Genomic DNA, 14179 nt, shown 5'->3' with positions numbered 1-14179 from the left:
TTAAACACATTAGAGGACTCTTTTTTTTTTTTTTTTTTTCCTTTAATTACATTGGTAGGGGATCGTCGTATGTTGGGAAGATCAGAGGACAACTTGTAAGAGTCAGTTCTTTCCACTACATTGGTTCAGGTAATTAAACATTAAAATCCTAGAAGCCAATGTGAGAGAAACATCTGTCTTTAATTTTTGATCTATGTTTCTAGATTTTTCGTACCCACTGTAATTTCATTTTATATTCACAAATCAATTACCTTGTCAGTAATAAGTTGAAAATAGTGCAGCATGCCTTGAATGGTCCTTGGAATGCTTGTACATTCTCCAAAGTCAGAGGACATTTAGACTTGTCATTCTTCATATCACAAAAGATGCTTGTCAGTAATAAGTTGAAAATAGTGCAGCATGCCTTGAATGGTCCTTGGAATGCTTGTACATTCTCCAAAGTCAGAGGACATTTAGACTTGTCATTCTTCATATCACAAAAGATGCTTGTGGTAACGATTTTATTAGCCAGGGGTGGTGGCGTATGCTAATCTCAGCACTTTCAATGGAAGAACTTTATTTTAAAAGACTGAAATATGCATGCGGAAGGAAATAATAAAGAGCAGAAGCCAACAAAACTGAAAACAGAAAAAAAAAAAAAATCAATGACACAAGCTGTTTATATGAAAACTCAGTAAAATTGGTAATTCCCTAAGAGAAGACAAACATTACTGCTGACAAGAAGACACTTTTCTTCCAAGACCATGGGTGCAGTTGCATGTGTCAACAGGCTCCAGTTATTTCATGGGCAGAATCATATGATGCTGAGTTTTGGAACAGCCAGGGCAATGGTGTGAGCCCCTGTCTCAGAAGCATCACTTGCTGTACTTACTGTTTCTATTCCCTGTACTGTGATCAGCAAAACATGACCCCACTGGTCAAGGTCTTGTGTTGTTTCCTCACAAATCTTAGTGAGCTTTGGATGCTAGATCCTCACTAGTCCTGAGGTGGACCAGATGATGCCCAGACAGTAGGATTCCTCCCTAATGACTCCATGCCCCATATTATCCTGGTTGCCCCTGAGTGGCCAGGCCTATGCTACTAGCTTTCTTCTGACCAAGGTCCACCAGATCCACAGCCTCTGGATCAGGATCAAGCTTGTTCACTTTCAACAAAAATTAACTTTCCCGTATGATGTTTTGCCTGCACGTTTGTGTCCCACTTGTGGGCCTGGTAGACATGGGAGACTAGAGGACATCAGATCACCTGGAACTTGAGTTACAAACAACTGTGAACCACCAAGTAGATGCAAAGAACTGAACCCAGGTTCTCTGCAAGAGCAGCAAGAGCTCTTATGAGCTAAGGCACCTCTAGCCCCTAAGTCTGTCCACCCTAGTCCCCAAGGTCCAGCTGTACAGTGCAAATCCTGAAATGTTTCTCACAGTTCTTTCTGGGGAATCCATCTCATCAGGGCATAGGGCCTGGGGAGGCAAAAATCAAACAGATGTTTATCTAGAGACTTAGGAGTTTGAAAATAAGACTTTTCTGTCCTTAATATGTCTCTATCACTGCTGAAAGTAAACTTGGCAACGAATTAACTAATTTTACCCTCACTGTAAAGACAGTTTTCACTTTTCCAACAAGACATCACCAAAAACATTAAAATCTTGTCTTTGTTAAAGCAAAATAAAGGTTAAAGCAGAACCCAGACCTCTCAATGTAGCAGACACTTTAGCAAGGACCTTGAAATAGACTACAAATGAGGATGTGTGGTTGAAGCAAACTTTGCCTTTACTGTTCCAAAACCAACCAAATGTGGCTGTCACAGAAAAAGTCACCTCTTTAGAGTGCTTTCTCCAGGTCCTTATGTGTGCTAGGTCCAACAGGAGACAGCCTAGTGTTGACAGCAGTGTTTGCCTTTGGCCTATGTGTGGAGTGCATTCTGGTGGGGCAGGGGTAGGCAAGAACAGCAAAGGAAAAGGTAGGTTGATGTGGGGGGTTGAAGGGGAGAGGGAACCCTGACAGGGCAGGGTATAAGGAAGAAGAACCTGGGAGAGAGAAGGGTTGACTTGGAGGACTTGAGCAGGAGAGAAATGAGCGTAGGATGTGGAATGGACATTGAACAAAGCTTTGAGAACCATGTCAATTCAAACATTCCTAGAGTGGCAGGAAATCAGGAACCTGGAGGTCAACATCATTCTGTTTTTGCTATTCTGGACAATTACAGTGGAGCTTAATGAATTTAATCTTGACTCCAGGGTGTTTGTATCAAGGACACCCTTGGGTGACTGTGTGATATTTAAAGCTCAGATACTGTTTATTCTTCTTCCCTGTGTCTTCCTAAGGGGCTGTGTTTAGTGTTCCAGGATCTTGGTCAATTTAGCATGGTGGAAACTTTGCTCACTTTGCTATTTCATCAATTTTAGTAGCATCTCAGCTTGAATGTCTGAGTTTCATCTTGTCACCAAGTCTATAGAACTGGTTTGACTGCTCTAGATGTGGCTTTGGGGCTGTTATTTCATGGGTGTGACAGGCCAAGACATAGGTGATATCATAGGTGGACAAGGGCTACCCTAGAGTACTACACAAGGACTCTTAACTCTAGGGCAAGGCCAGATTGTCTTGTAGCCCAAGATGAAGGCATGACCAGTTGGTCTAGCAGCCAGAGAGAAGAAGTGAGGGTTTATTGGTGCAAAATTCCCCATTTCAACCAGTCAGCTTCTGCTTCATTGGCCAGAACCTAATCAAGTGACAGGTGCTTCTGGTAGGAGCAGTACTTAGCTGTCAGCTAACTCTTTACATTTATCACTAACTCCCATCTCAGGTTTAAAGGGCAAAGCCAACCATCAGGTACATGCACACATGCACACACATGCACACACATGCACACACACACACACACACACACTCATTCATATATATACATATGCACACACACTACACATTAAGGGTGAGCCTGGGACCGGTAATTTCCAATGTTTCAAGGATTCTAGTATGGGTAGGGTTGCCACCCACAGTTCTGGATCCCCCAAGTTCACACTGGGGTAGGAGCTGGGCCTCCTACCTCTGTAGGTGCATCCTAACAGTAGTCTGCCTTTCACACTCCTCCACCCCTGTCAAGATTTAGACTTATTAGGCAGAGAAGCAACATATTTATTTGTCAATTTCCAGAAACAGGGTGTCTACTGAGTAAGTAGAAAAATAGAAAGTTTACTACTTTTAAAAGGCAACTATGACAAACCAGTATATAACCAGGAACGGGGGGTGTCTAGGAGTCAAACATCCAGTTTGCAGTGCTGCTATAACAAAAATGAACTTGTGTTCTCCACATCCTGAGATTTGAGACTGGCATTTCTCTGCAGAGCTGGGCTAAAGCCAAGAAGCCTTTGTCACCCCCACTAGCTGCTGGCCCAGTCCTGGAACCGGAAGCAGTCACTTGCTATCTTCCACACTGTGTTATTGGGTGACGCCTGAGCAGTCAAGATGAAGTTCTGGTTGAAGTCCCGCTGTTTGTTGCCCTCAAACTTCACTGTTCCACAGATGACCACAAGGACTGTGGTCTGGCTTGGTGTAGCATCATCATGGACAGGTTGGCAGTCTACCACGTTGATTTGGAACTCACTGGAAGGCAACATCTCAAAAAACTCACTCAAGGATTCTTGTCCTGAAACAGCATTTCCATTCCATACTAAAGTGGCTGTGCCCATGTAGAGGCGGGATAGCAGTCGCCGCCGCTTATCCATAGTAGTGTAGTAGACGTTGACAAATTCCTCTGCAGCTCTGCAGGCCTGGTCCACATAGGTCTTGAAATCTACTGATGCCATCTCTGGTTCTGCTGACAGAGGCCTTTTCCAGAGTGCCACCTCCTCAAGGATCCAGGGACTACAGACCGCAAAGTGAACACAAGTGAGTATCAAGATCTATTCTGCCCTGACCAAAGTTTTTTTTCTTCAATTTTTAACTTTTAAAATAGTATTTGTGCGCATATGAGTTGGTACATGCCATGGCTCATTGGAGGTCAAAGGAGACCAGGCAAGAGTCCTCTCTGCCTACCATGTGGGTCCTAGGAATCAAAAACTCAGGTCGTTAGGTTTAGCAGAAAGCACCTTTACCTACTGACTCATCTAGCTCCCAAGCCTATTTTTCCACAGGTAACAGAGCATTTACATACTACAGGCAGATGACTTCAGGCTCAGACTCTTGTCTATTTATTTTAAAGGCAGGGTCATGATATATATAGACCTGGGATCAAAGGCATTCAGCCAGGAAAGGTTGCCTATTTAATCTTTCTAATTCTTGGCTTCCTCAATTAAAAAAAAAAGGGGGGGGGGGCGCAGAAAATTAAACTAGACCGTGCACATCCAGCACTGAGTTAGGAAGTTTAAGCCAGGAGTGGACACACTGGAGGAGCTGAGACAGGAATTCTAGGCCAGTCTGGGCTAAATAGTAAGCTTGGTCTAAAACAAAAGTCTGATGTGTTCACCTTACAATGGGCTTTAAATCCCATTTTATTATTATTAGAGTGCATTTGATATCTGCCTGCATAGGTGTGACTGCCTTTGGCAATCAGGGTGTGGCTCATCTTAGTAAAACCAGTGGCTCAAGCTATAGAAATGAGTGGTTACTGACCCAACAAAGGAGAGCAGGTGCCTGTCTGGGAAAAGACTACCATGAACTAACCCAACAAGGACCCAGAAGATGCAGGACCCGCACGTTTCTCAGGAGAGTGGAGGGCAGTGGTTACAATTCCCGTAAGAAGTAAACCCAAGACTGACTAGAATTTACATCTTCAGCATTAATGCCCACCATGTAAGTCCAGTGGGTCCATGACACCATAGCAAAAAGGTGCTATAGAATTCACACAGATTTTCAGGTAGAATCTGAAAGATCACAGTTCCCTAAAAACAAAGTTCCAACACATAAGCAGCACGTTTTCGTTTTTTGTTGTTTTTTTGTTTTGTTTTGTTCACAACAGGTACATACGGCTATTAATTTTTTCTATGATTAATAATTTCCACTTAGCCTGGCAGTGGTGGCACACGCCTTTAATCCCAGCACTTGGGAGGCAGAGGCAGGTGAATTTCTGAGTTCAAGGCCAGCCTGGTCTACAGAGTGAGTTCCAGGACAGCCAGGGCTACATGGAGAAACCCTGTCTCGAAAAAAACTAAAAAATTCCACTTAAAAGAACCCAGTATTGTCCAATATTACTGAAAACAGTGGGCACAAGTAATTTATATTTTTTGCCAATTTCCAGAAACAGGCTCTCTACAGAGTAAGCTAAAAACTTTAAGTTGTGAACACATTTTTTTTTTTCCATTTCAAGGAGCCTTTATTATTTTATTGAGACAGGATCGCTCTTCTACGTAGATCAGGCTGACCTTGAACTCAGAGAGATCTGCTTGCCTCTGCCTCCCCTCCCGTGCTGGGAGTAAAGGTGTGCGCGATCATGCCTGGCTGGCCCAACTTCTTTAAACAATAAGTTTATGAACCATGACTCCACACAGAGCAAGGAGGAAGCTCGTCCTATAGATGAATTCGGAGCCAGCTTGATACTGCTCTTCCTACGCTCTCTCTCCAAGGTCCTCAGACTCAACAATCAATCTGAAGTGCTTTTTGCTTAGTTTAGGTACATTCCCTCAATCATCATTGCAAGAATCACTGTAACAACTTTAGAAAAAGAGGTTACAGCATGGTTGATTCATTCTATAGGGAAGCAAGGGAATCAGCGCCGTGTTTACTAAGTTCCAGGATGTTTTAAAAACAGTTCTATATGAAAACAGCTCTAGGGATGCTGGCTTAGCAATGTTCTCCCAGGTAACCATATTCTCTGTCCAAACAACTCCTCTCTGCTTCTTTAGGCCACGATCCAAACGCAGTCTAAAATTGGTCACGCCCCCAAAGATGATCACCCCTATTTCTGTCCTCAGCTACGCGCAGAACCCGGTCATCTTTCTTAGGAGAGAGCAGTAAGACCGAAACATAGAGTGAGAGCCAGAAAGATGCTCCACTCCCGTTCGTTGTTCATACTGTAGTTTCCTGGAGCTGGACCCCAGAAAAGGCAGCCGTGCCCGGGGCCTCATTTCCAGTTGGGAGTCGCTTCTTTCATCCCCCGGCCCCAAACTGCTGCTTTCCTCCAGGAATGGCAAACTCACCGCCACCGTTTTGCATATATATATATATTTAAAAAAAAAAAAAAAAAAAGCCTGATGCCAGACTGTAAGACACCACGTGGGGGAAAGGACAACACCCGTGTCTTATTGAGCCTAAAAGAAAGGAAGAGGTCCCTGGTCCCTCCGCGTCGCCCGACGGCCAGTGCACAGCTAGGCAGGAGCGCCCACTTACCTGCTCGGTCTCGGTCAGCCCCGCCAAGGCGACTCGGTCCCGGGTCCCGCCCCGGCTGCGGTCCCGGGACAGAAGAGGTTCTCTCCTGTTCTCCTCTTCCTCCCAGAGGCTCCGCCTGAGAAGCCGACGTCCAGGAGGCGAGGAACGGTTAAGCGCCGGTAGCGGCTTCCCGCGCGCCACGAGCTGCACTCTGCGCAGGCGTTTGTGTCCCGGTTCCAGCTGGCTCCCGCCTCCCCGCGACAGGCAGCTACTTAAGCCAATAGAAAGCCTAGCTCCGCCCAGGTGTGGCTGCAAAGACAGTGTGACTTCCGGAGTAGGCACTATTCTAGAAGATCCGGTTGAGGGAGCTCTGATTGGATGGCGTGGAAGGGGTGGAGTTAACTCTCTTAGCTGTGGAAGGCTTGGCTCATGAGAAATTTACCTCTCTGCTGGATCTGGCTCCCTTCCTCGGTGTTGAGTTGATATCCTGTTGAGACTCGTGGAGCTTTAACGTGGAGCTTCACTGGTTGGCGCTATCTAGAGAGACAGCACCATGGCTTCAGTAAGGCTCTGGACTGAACTCAGCACATAGACGTCGCAGTGTGGGAGCCCGAGTGGAAGGCTAAGTCTGAGAGAGTCTGTGCAAGTCCTGTGGTCAAACATCTTAGCTGATCAGGCGCACACTTTCTAAGGTGAAGCTACTTTGAGTTAACAGATAGATAAACTTATAAGAAGGAACAAATTCTAGTCAAGTGAGAATTGAGGTCAAAGATGCTGGTGAGGGGACAAACAATGGCAGTTGACTTTCTGAGCCTCGCAAATTGAGTTCCCTGCTGGCTCCAGGTGTGGCACAGTTCTATCTCTTCTAATGCGCGGAAGTTTAGTTAATCTGGAGCAGTCTAGATACTTAGCATAAGAATGGAACCATTCCGAGTGGGAACTTGCGAAAACAGCCCTGTGTAACAAAACCCAAAACGCTAACTTTCCTGAGACCCCCGACTCAGCTTCATCTGCCCTGCTAGGAGAGCCATTTAGAAGTGGCTAGGTTCAATTAAGTATTTTAATCTGTATTTTGTTAGTAACCTCTTGGTTCCTTTTGCTCAAGTTACTATGGGAACATTTGTTTTTAGATGTAAGAAACCAGAATGGCTGTTCAATATAGGTCACTTCTCACTGGAGTTAAGTGAGTGAAAAGTTTTCATTATTGAAAGAAGTAAGTTGGAGGCTTGAGTTTCGAGGATGAAAAAGTGCTTTGGGAGCAGTAGTTACACAAAAATGCTTTGTAAACCTGGGGGTAAGGCAGCGGTAGGTCCCAGGACTTTTTCTTGCGAGAGAACTTGACCTTTATTCTTTTGGTAGCCCTTGAATTTGGGAAGATTAGAAATAACTCTGATGCTAAGGGAAAGGCCACCGACACAGTATTAGTCAAGGTTCTCTATCTAGAGAATAGAATGAATCTCACTCTCCTCTTATCTCTCCTCCCCAACCACCCCGTGTTAGTCGGGGTTCTCTAAAGTCACAGAGAACAGAATGTCTCTTTATATTGAGAGACTCTACTGTGATTATTTACAATCTGTAGTACAATGGGCAGCTGTGGATGGGAAGTCCAAGAGTCTAGTATTGCTCAGTCCCATGAGGCGATTTGTTTCAGCTGGTCTTCTGTAGAAAAAGGTTCTAACAAATGTGCTGGCAAGTAAATGCAAGCAGTCAAAGGAGAGTTAATCTTCCTTCTTCCAGTGTCCTTATATAGGCCTCCAGCAGAAGGTTTGGCTTAGATTAAAGTTGTATACCACCATGCCTGAATCTAGGATTTGCATTGTCCCAGGCTGACCTTGAACTCAGAGATCTCCTTGCCTCAGTCTCCTGGGATTAAAGGTGTGTACGACCTTGCTTGAGCCTAAGCTTTTCTTGGCCACTATGCCCCAAGATCTCCATGACAAGATCCAGGTCAGAAACTTGTGTCTTCCAGCCTCAAGATCTGGATCACATGTGTGTCCTCCAATTCTGGATTGTAGTTCATTCCAGATATAGCCAAGTTGACAACCAGGAGTAACCATTACAATTCACCCCTTGTCAACTTGACATAAATAATATCTCACGTCCAAATGAAACAATAACCAGGTCATAAATGTACCTAACATGATATAACTATTCCTCGTACAATTGCAAACACATTTGTAAATTTAAAATACTTCAATGTCCCTTGTGAACATTCTTTTAGTATCTCAATTTAAATACTAATTGATGTTAAAGAAATTAGAAGAAAGTGCAAATATCTTATACAAATGTGTTCTTAACAAAACAAAATAGAAGCATTCATATTACTTTATAATCCTCGTTTCTGCAACTGGCCATGTGGCCTTAGATGGTATTTATAACTACCTTCCTCTACTACCCAGTCTTCATTTCCTCCACCCTCTGCAAGCACCTCAGCAGGTCTTGGATCTTTTCCTGGAGTGACCCACACCTTCGTTCCTAATGGGTCTGTGCCGTTTGTCATCCCTGCTTTGATTAGGGTGTTGTAGTTTCCCATTGACTTTAATCACAGGACATGGTAGTACTAAGAGATGCCCTAAAGGATCTCCTGCACTCCAAAGGTAATCCTTCTTACCCTCCATTGTGGAGAGACAACCCAATTTCTCCATGGTAATCTGGATCTATCACCTCCCTCCCTACTCCAACACTGTTATTCTTTTCTTAGCCTGTTGGTTTAAGGGCATAGAAGCCCAAAATGGCCAGGAGGAAGTCTGAGCTTCCAGTTCAATGGAATGCTGTTGTGACTCCTGTTAGGAGCACTCCCACCTCTGGAACCAAAACTTCTAGGCCAGTAGAACCTAGAATTGTCTGTGGAGAGCTTTTGGGGCTGCTTGGCAGGACCCCGACATTGGCCAAGGACAAGGAAATAGGCGTTAGGCATAAATCTGACATTGGGCCATGACAAGGAAGTAAGTTCTGGCAGGAATCTAATTTTAGGCTAAAACAGAGAAGTAATTTTAGTCAGGAATCCAAGTCTTAGGCTAGAATAAAGAAGTAGGCCTCAGGCATGGATATGACTGTGGGCTAGTGTGGGAAGCCATGACAAGGCCTTACTCTTGGCAAACACTCACCCTTGGCTTTCCTATCTACTATTCTTTCTGCTTACCTTCCATGATTCACTTGTCAGTTCTCAGAACTTTGAACAAGGCCTCATAGCAACCCAACTTAGTAACCCTTCCTCTTGATCTCTAGATTTAGCCAACATCCTGCCAGATAGATGTTTTTAGAACCGCTGGTAATGACAAGGCTTTGTAAGAATAACTTAGTTAGACCCCACAGCTGCAGCTAGCTTCCTCCACCTGCAAAGGCCTCTTTCCTTCCCTACCCCTCCTCATATCCTGTTTTTGGAGTATATAACCTGTGTAAACAATAAAAATTTTGCCAGCTTGATCAGACTTCTTGACTTGCTGTGCCTCCTTATTTTCTCGAGCATCTCAGTCCTCTCCACAGGGCCTAAGGGTCCCACTTGATTGTCCAGCTGACCTGGACAGGCTAGGACAGAGAAGTAAGCTCAGATATTTTTGTCATCCCAATGAGCCCTTAGAAACAGCAAGAGTGATCACGGGACTTTGTATTTTGCCTTGTTTGTTCCTTGACTGTATCTATTGTATTGTTGGTTCCTCAACCTAGAACTGACCTAAATACTTGCATGTAATTAAAAGGGTTTAAAAGAAAAGTGGGAATAAACAAACTTACCTTCAGACTCAGAACTGGCTCGGGTCATGCTGCAATTTTGTCTAATCGTCTCTTTTCTTTTAATCCTCCCTCTTGTGCTGGAAAACCTGTTGACTGACTGAGCAGGCTTGGTCAGTTGTCTGAACAGAAAGCAAAAATTTTCCTAGAGGGTCACTAGGAGTGATACTGTGATGGTTTGTATATGCTCAGCCCAGGTAATGGCACTATTAGAAGGTGTGGCCCTGTTGGAGTAGGTGTGTCACAGTGGTTGTGGGCTTTAAGTACCTCCTCCTAGCTGCCTAGAAGGCAGTATTCTGCTGGCAGCCTTCAGATGAAGATGTAGAACCTTCAGCACTGCTGGCCTCATGCCTGCCTAGATGCTACCACACTCCCACCTTGATGATAATGGACTGAACCTTTGAACCTGTAAGCCAGCCCCAATTAAATGTCCTTTATAAGACTTGCCTTGGTCATGGTGAATGCTTACAGTAGCAAACCCCTAACTAAGACAGAAGTTGGTACCAGGGACTAGGGTACTGCTGTGATAAGCCTGATCATGCTTTTGTTTGGAAGAATGTGGATTTGTGGACTTTGGATTTGGAAAGCAGTGGAATGCTTTAAATCAGGCTTAATGGGTTGTCCTAGTAGGAATATGAAAAAACTTTGTTGCTGAGAGTAATTTGAACCATGCAGACCTGGCCCAAGAGGTTTCAAAAAAAAAAAAAAAAAAAAAAAAAAGAAGAAGAAGAAGAAGAATATTAGTCTATGGCATAGAGACTTTTTGTGGTATTTTGGTGAAGAATGTGGCTGCTTTTTGCCCTTGTCTGAAGAGTCTACCTGAGGCTAAGGTAAAGAGATTTTTCTTAATTGCATTGACAAAGTCTCAAAAAAGCCTAGCAGAGACTTTGTTCTCTGGTTAAGTCTTGAAGAGCAATTTAAACAATCATACAAAGCTTAGAAAGAAAAAATTATAAAATATATGGTTCAAGTATTACGAGGGCACCAGGAAGTGAAATGGAACTGAACCCTGTGTTCTAGAAGATAGCAGATTAAGGGAGTGGGACTTTGGGGCAAGATTCTATCCAGCTAAATTTAGATGCAGGCATGGTGTACACATCCTTAGTCCCAGGAGATAAAGCCAAGCAGATCTCTGAGCTCGAGACCAGCCTGGGACAGAGCAAATTCTAGGTGAAGAAAAGCCTAAATCCAGGCATGGTGGTACACACTTTTAATCCCAGAAGACAGGCATGCTGATCTCTGAATTCAAGGTCAATCTACAGAGCAGGATCCAAGAAAGCCAAGCTTAGGCAGTGAAGGAGTTGGAAAACAGAAAGCTGGTGATGATGTAATAGAACAAGAGGGGGCCATGTTCCAGCCCCAGCAAGCAGCAAAACTTGCCAGCTTTGGCCACGTGGTTCTGGCTTTAGAGTCCAGAATAGAAGAAACTACTGGGACAATTGATTTTAGTTAGCTGGAGCTAAGAAAATAGTGGTGATTAAGAAGAGACCATCATCGTTGGGGTTAAATCTTCTGGTAAGTGTTTCTGAGAGCACAAAGAAGCTGTGTTTCAGAGACAGCCAAGGTTGTAACTCGTGCTGCAGCTGCACTTGATAATGTGTGAGGGTCACCCAGATGGTACTGGTTTTAAAGGCATGAAGGGGTCATGAAGAACAACTGAAGTTTGATACTGTGAGAGGCCAGGGAAGGCCATTGGTGAAGCTGCAGCCTCACTTGCAGTTGATGGCCCAGGACTCCAAAGGAGTTGAGGCTTGGCACCATGAAGAGAGCCTATGAGAGGCTATTTGGTGAAGCCTAGTTGCAGGGAAGACCCAGTGTATTGGAGATGCCAGTACCATGGGATGATCACCAAGAACAGCAGCAGCAGTGGAGTGGATCAACCTCAGCTTAGAGTGCTACAGAGGGCAGAGATGGAGAAGTGATGCAAGCCCTTTGAAGGAGCCTAGAAGATTGTGTGTGGATCCCAGACATTGAAACAAAAAGCTGTAACAAGATGTTCAAGATGCCAGAGCTGCGGGCTATCTGCTGGGGAAAGCTGCTAACAGGGAGTGGAACCAGCCCAGGAGAAAGAAGTTTGTTGCAGTCAACAAAGATGAAAAAAAGAGTGCTTTGACATCAGACATGGAGATGCAGAGTTTGGAGTCTGCCCAGCTTATTCCATGTCTTGCTTTGGGGATTACAGTTAAGTGATTGGATGAAGATCAGAAGAGACGCTGAACTTTGGACTTTTAACATTGTTGAGACTGCTATAGACTGTGGGTTCTTTTGAAGTTGGACTAAATGTAGTTTGCATAATGCTCTGTTTAGATATGGCCCCCATGGGCTCATATGTTTGAACAAGCCTATGGGGGCCAGGGAGTAGAATTTGACGGTTTGTACATGCTCAGCCCAGGGAGTGGCACCTTTAGAAGGTGTGGCCCTGTTGGAGTAGGTGTGTCACAGTGGGTGTGGGCTTTAAGTCCCTCCTCCTAGCTGCCTGGAAGCCAGTATTCTGCTATCACCTTTTAGATCAAGATGTAGAACTTTCAGCTCTACCTGCACTATGCCTGCCTGGATGCTTCCATGTTCCCGCCTTGATGATAATGGACTGAACCTCTGAACCTGTAAGCCAGCCCCAATTAAATGTCCATATAAGAGTTGCCTTAGTCATGGTTTCTGTTCAAAGCAGTAAACCCCTAACTAAGACAGAAGTTGGTACCTGGGACTGGGGTATTGCTGTGATAGGTCTGGCCATGCTTTAATGCTTCTGCCAAAACCACCATCTGTGGACTTACAGAATGCCTTATCCATCCTTATATTATTCCACACAGTATTTCTTCTGACCATGGTACTCATTTCACAGCCAGAGAAGTGCGACAGTGGGCCCATGATCATGGAACATGTTCCCCACCATCCCGAAGCAGCTGGTCTGATAGAAAGATGGATAGTCTACAGAACAAGTTCCAGGATGCCCAAGGCTACAGTGAAACATTATCAAAAAAAAAAAAAAAAAAAAAAAAAAAAAAAAAAAAAAAAAAAAAGAGGAAAAAAAGTTTATGAAAAAAATCCTTCATTTGGGTTTTAGTTAATTCCAGATGTAATCAAAAGGGCTGGAGGGATAGCTCATCAGTTAAGAATACTGGCTGCTCCTCCATAGGATCACAGTTCAATTCCCAAGCACCCACGTAGCAGCTGGAACTGTCTAGTTCCAGGGCATCTGGCATCTTCACACAGACATAAATGCAGGCAAAACACCAATGCACAATTGAAAAATCAAAGAACAGAAGAAAGAAAAAAATGACAACCAAAGATAGCAACCACAGGGTGTTAGGGCCCCCAGTTACTGTTATTGGACTGGGAGAGGAGATTGATGGGACATTTTGAGAAAGGAGCATTTTCTCTCTGTCCTTTCTGAATATGAGTGTGGACACCAGTGAGTGCTCAGTCTTCTTGCTCCCCAGAGGAAACTGACCCCTCAGTGATGAGGCCACCAGGAAGGGTGAGAAGAAACCAAGCCACAGTGAGTATTAGGACTATCATCTTCAGTGTGTGTGTGTGTGTGTGTGTGTGTGTTTGTGTGTGTGTGTGTCTGTCTGTCTGTCTGTCTGTCTGTCTGTGTGATGGTGGTTGAACACAAGGCCTCAACATGCTAAACAAAAGCTTTGTCCACTCCTCAATTTTGGACTTGGCAGTTTCTAGAGTCAGTATCGAAAGCTGGGCATAAGCATTGTTACTTGCAGCTTCAACGTTGTGTCTTTTGGGTATCATCAGTGTGATTGTGACATGTGAGTTTGCCTATCTGGTAACCAGCTGCCTCCTCTGTAAAGCACCGACACTAATATTCTTGGGAAGAGCTTCACATGGGTCTCAGTCCAAATTAGCATCCAGAAAACATTAATAGGATTGAATTATGTTTTATACTTTATGTCAACAGTAGCTTCGTTTGTCACCAGTCCTAAGGAAATGACTGGCTTTTACATTTGGGACAAGCATAGGCCAAATTGGTGGGATTTGTTACCCAATCACATGAGCGCTTTTGGTAAATGAGCCCGGCCTATGCAGCTGTGGAGTCAGTGTTCCCATTTGCTACATGGAAACTGTCCAGGAGAAAGAGGGACACCATCTGGTCCACACACAGAGTCGGGCCTGACTTATAGATCTTAAAATCTGT

General features: G+C 44.3%; 1 protein-coding gene across 1 annotated transcript; it reads right to left on the bottom strand.

The window, feature by feature from the left end:
* Window positions 1-3124: 3124 nt before the first annotated feature.
* Window positions 3125-6472, bottom strand: Nxt1 (nuclear transport factor 2 like export factor 1). Its single transcript, XM_034495304.2, has 2 exons — window positions 6322-6472; window positions 3125-3861 (listed from the first exon to the last, which is right to left on the bottom strand). The coding sequence occupies exon 2, from the start codon at window positions 3801-3803 to the stop codon at window positions 3378-3380; it is 426 nt and encodes a 141-aa protein (XP_034351195.1). The 5' UTR covers window positions 3804-3861; window positions 6322-6472; the 3' UTR covers window positions 3125-3377.
* Window positions 6473-14179: the final 7707 nt, after the last annotated feature.

This window comes from Arvicanthis niloticus, chromosome 2, assembly GCF_011762505.2.
Source record: "Arvicanthis niloticus isolate mArvNil1 chromosome 2, mArvNil1.pat.X, whole genome shotgun sequence".
Lineage (NCBI taxonomy): Eukaryota > Metazoa > Chordata > Mammalia > Rodentia > Muridae > Arvicanthis > Arvicanthis niloticus.
The sequence above is the reverse complement of the archived record's forward strand: the minus strand, read 5'-3'. Positions and strand labels throughout refer to the sequence as shown.

Excerpts from the sequence above, each read along its gene's own strand:
- Nxt1 (XM_034495304.2), bottom strand. The coding sequence starts at position 3,803 with ATGGCATCAGTAGATTTCAAGACCTATGTGGACCAGGCCTGCAGAGCT.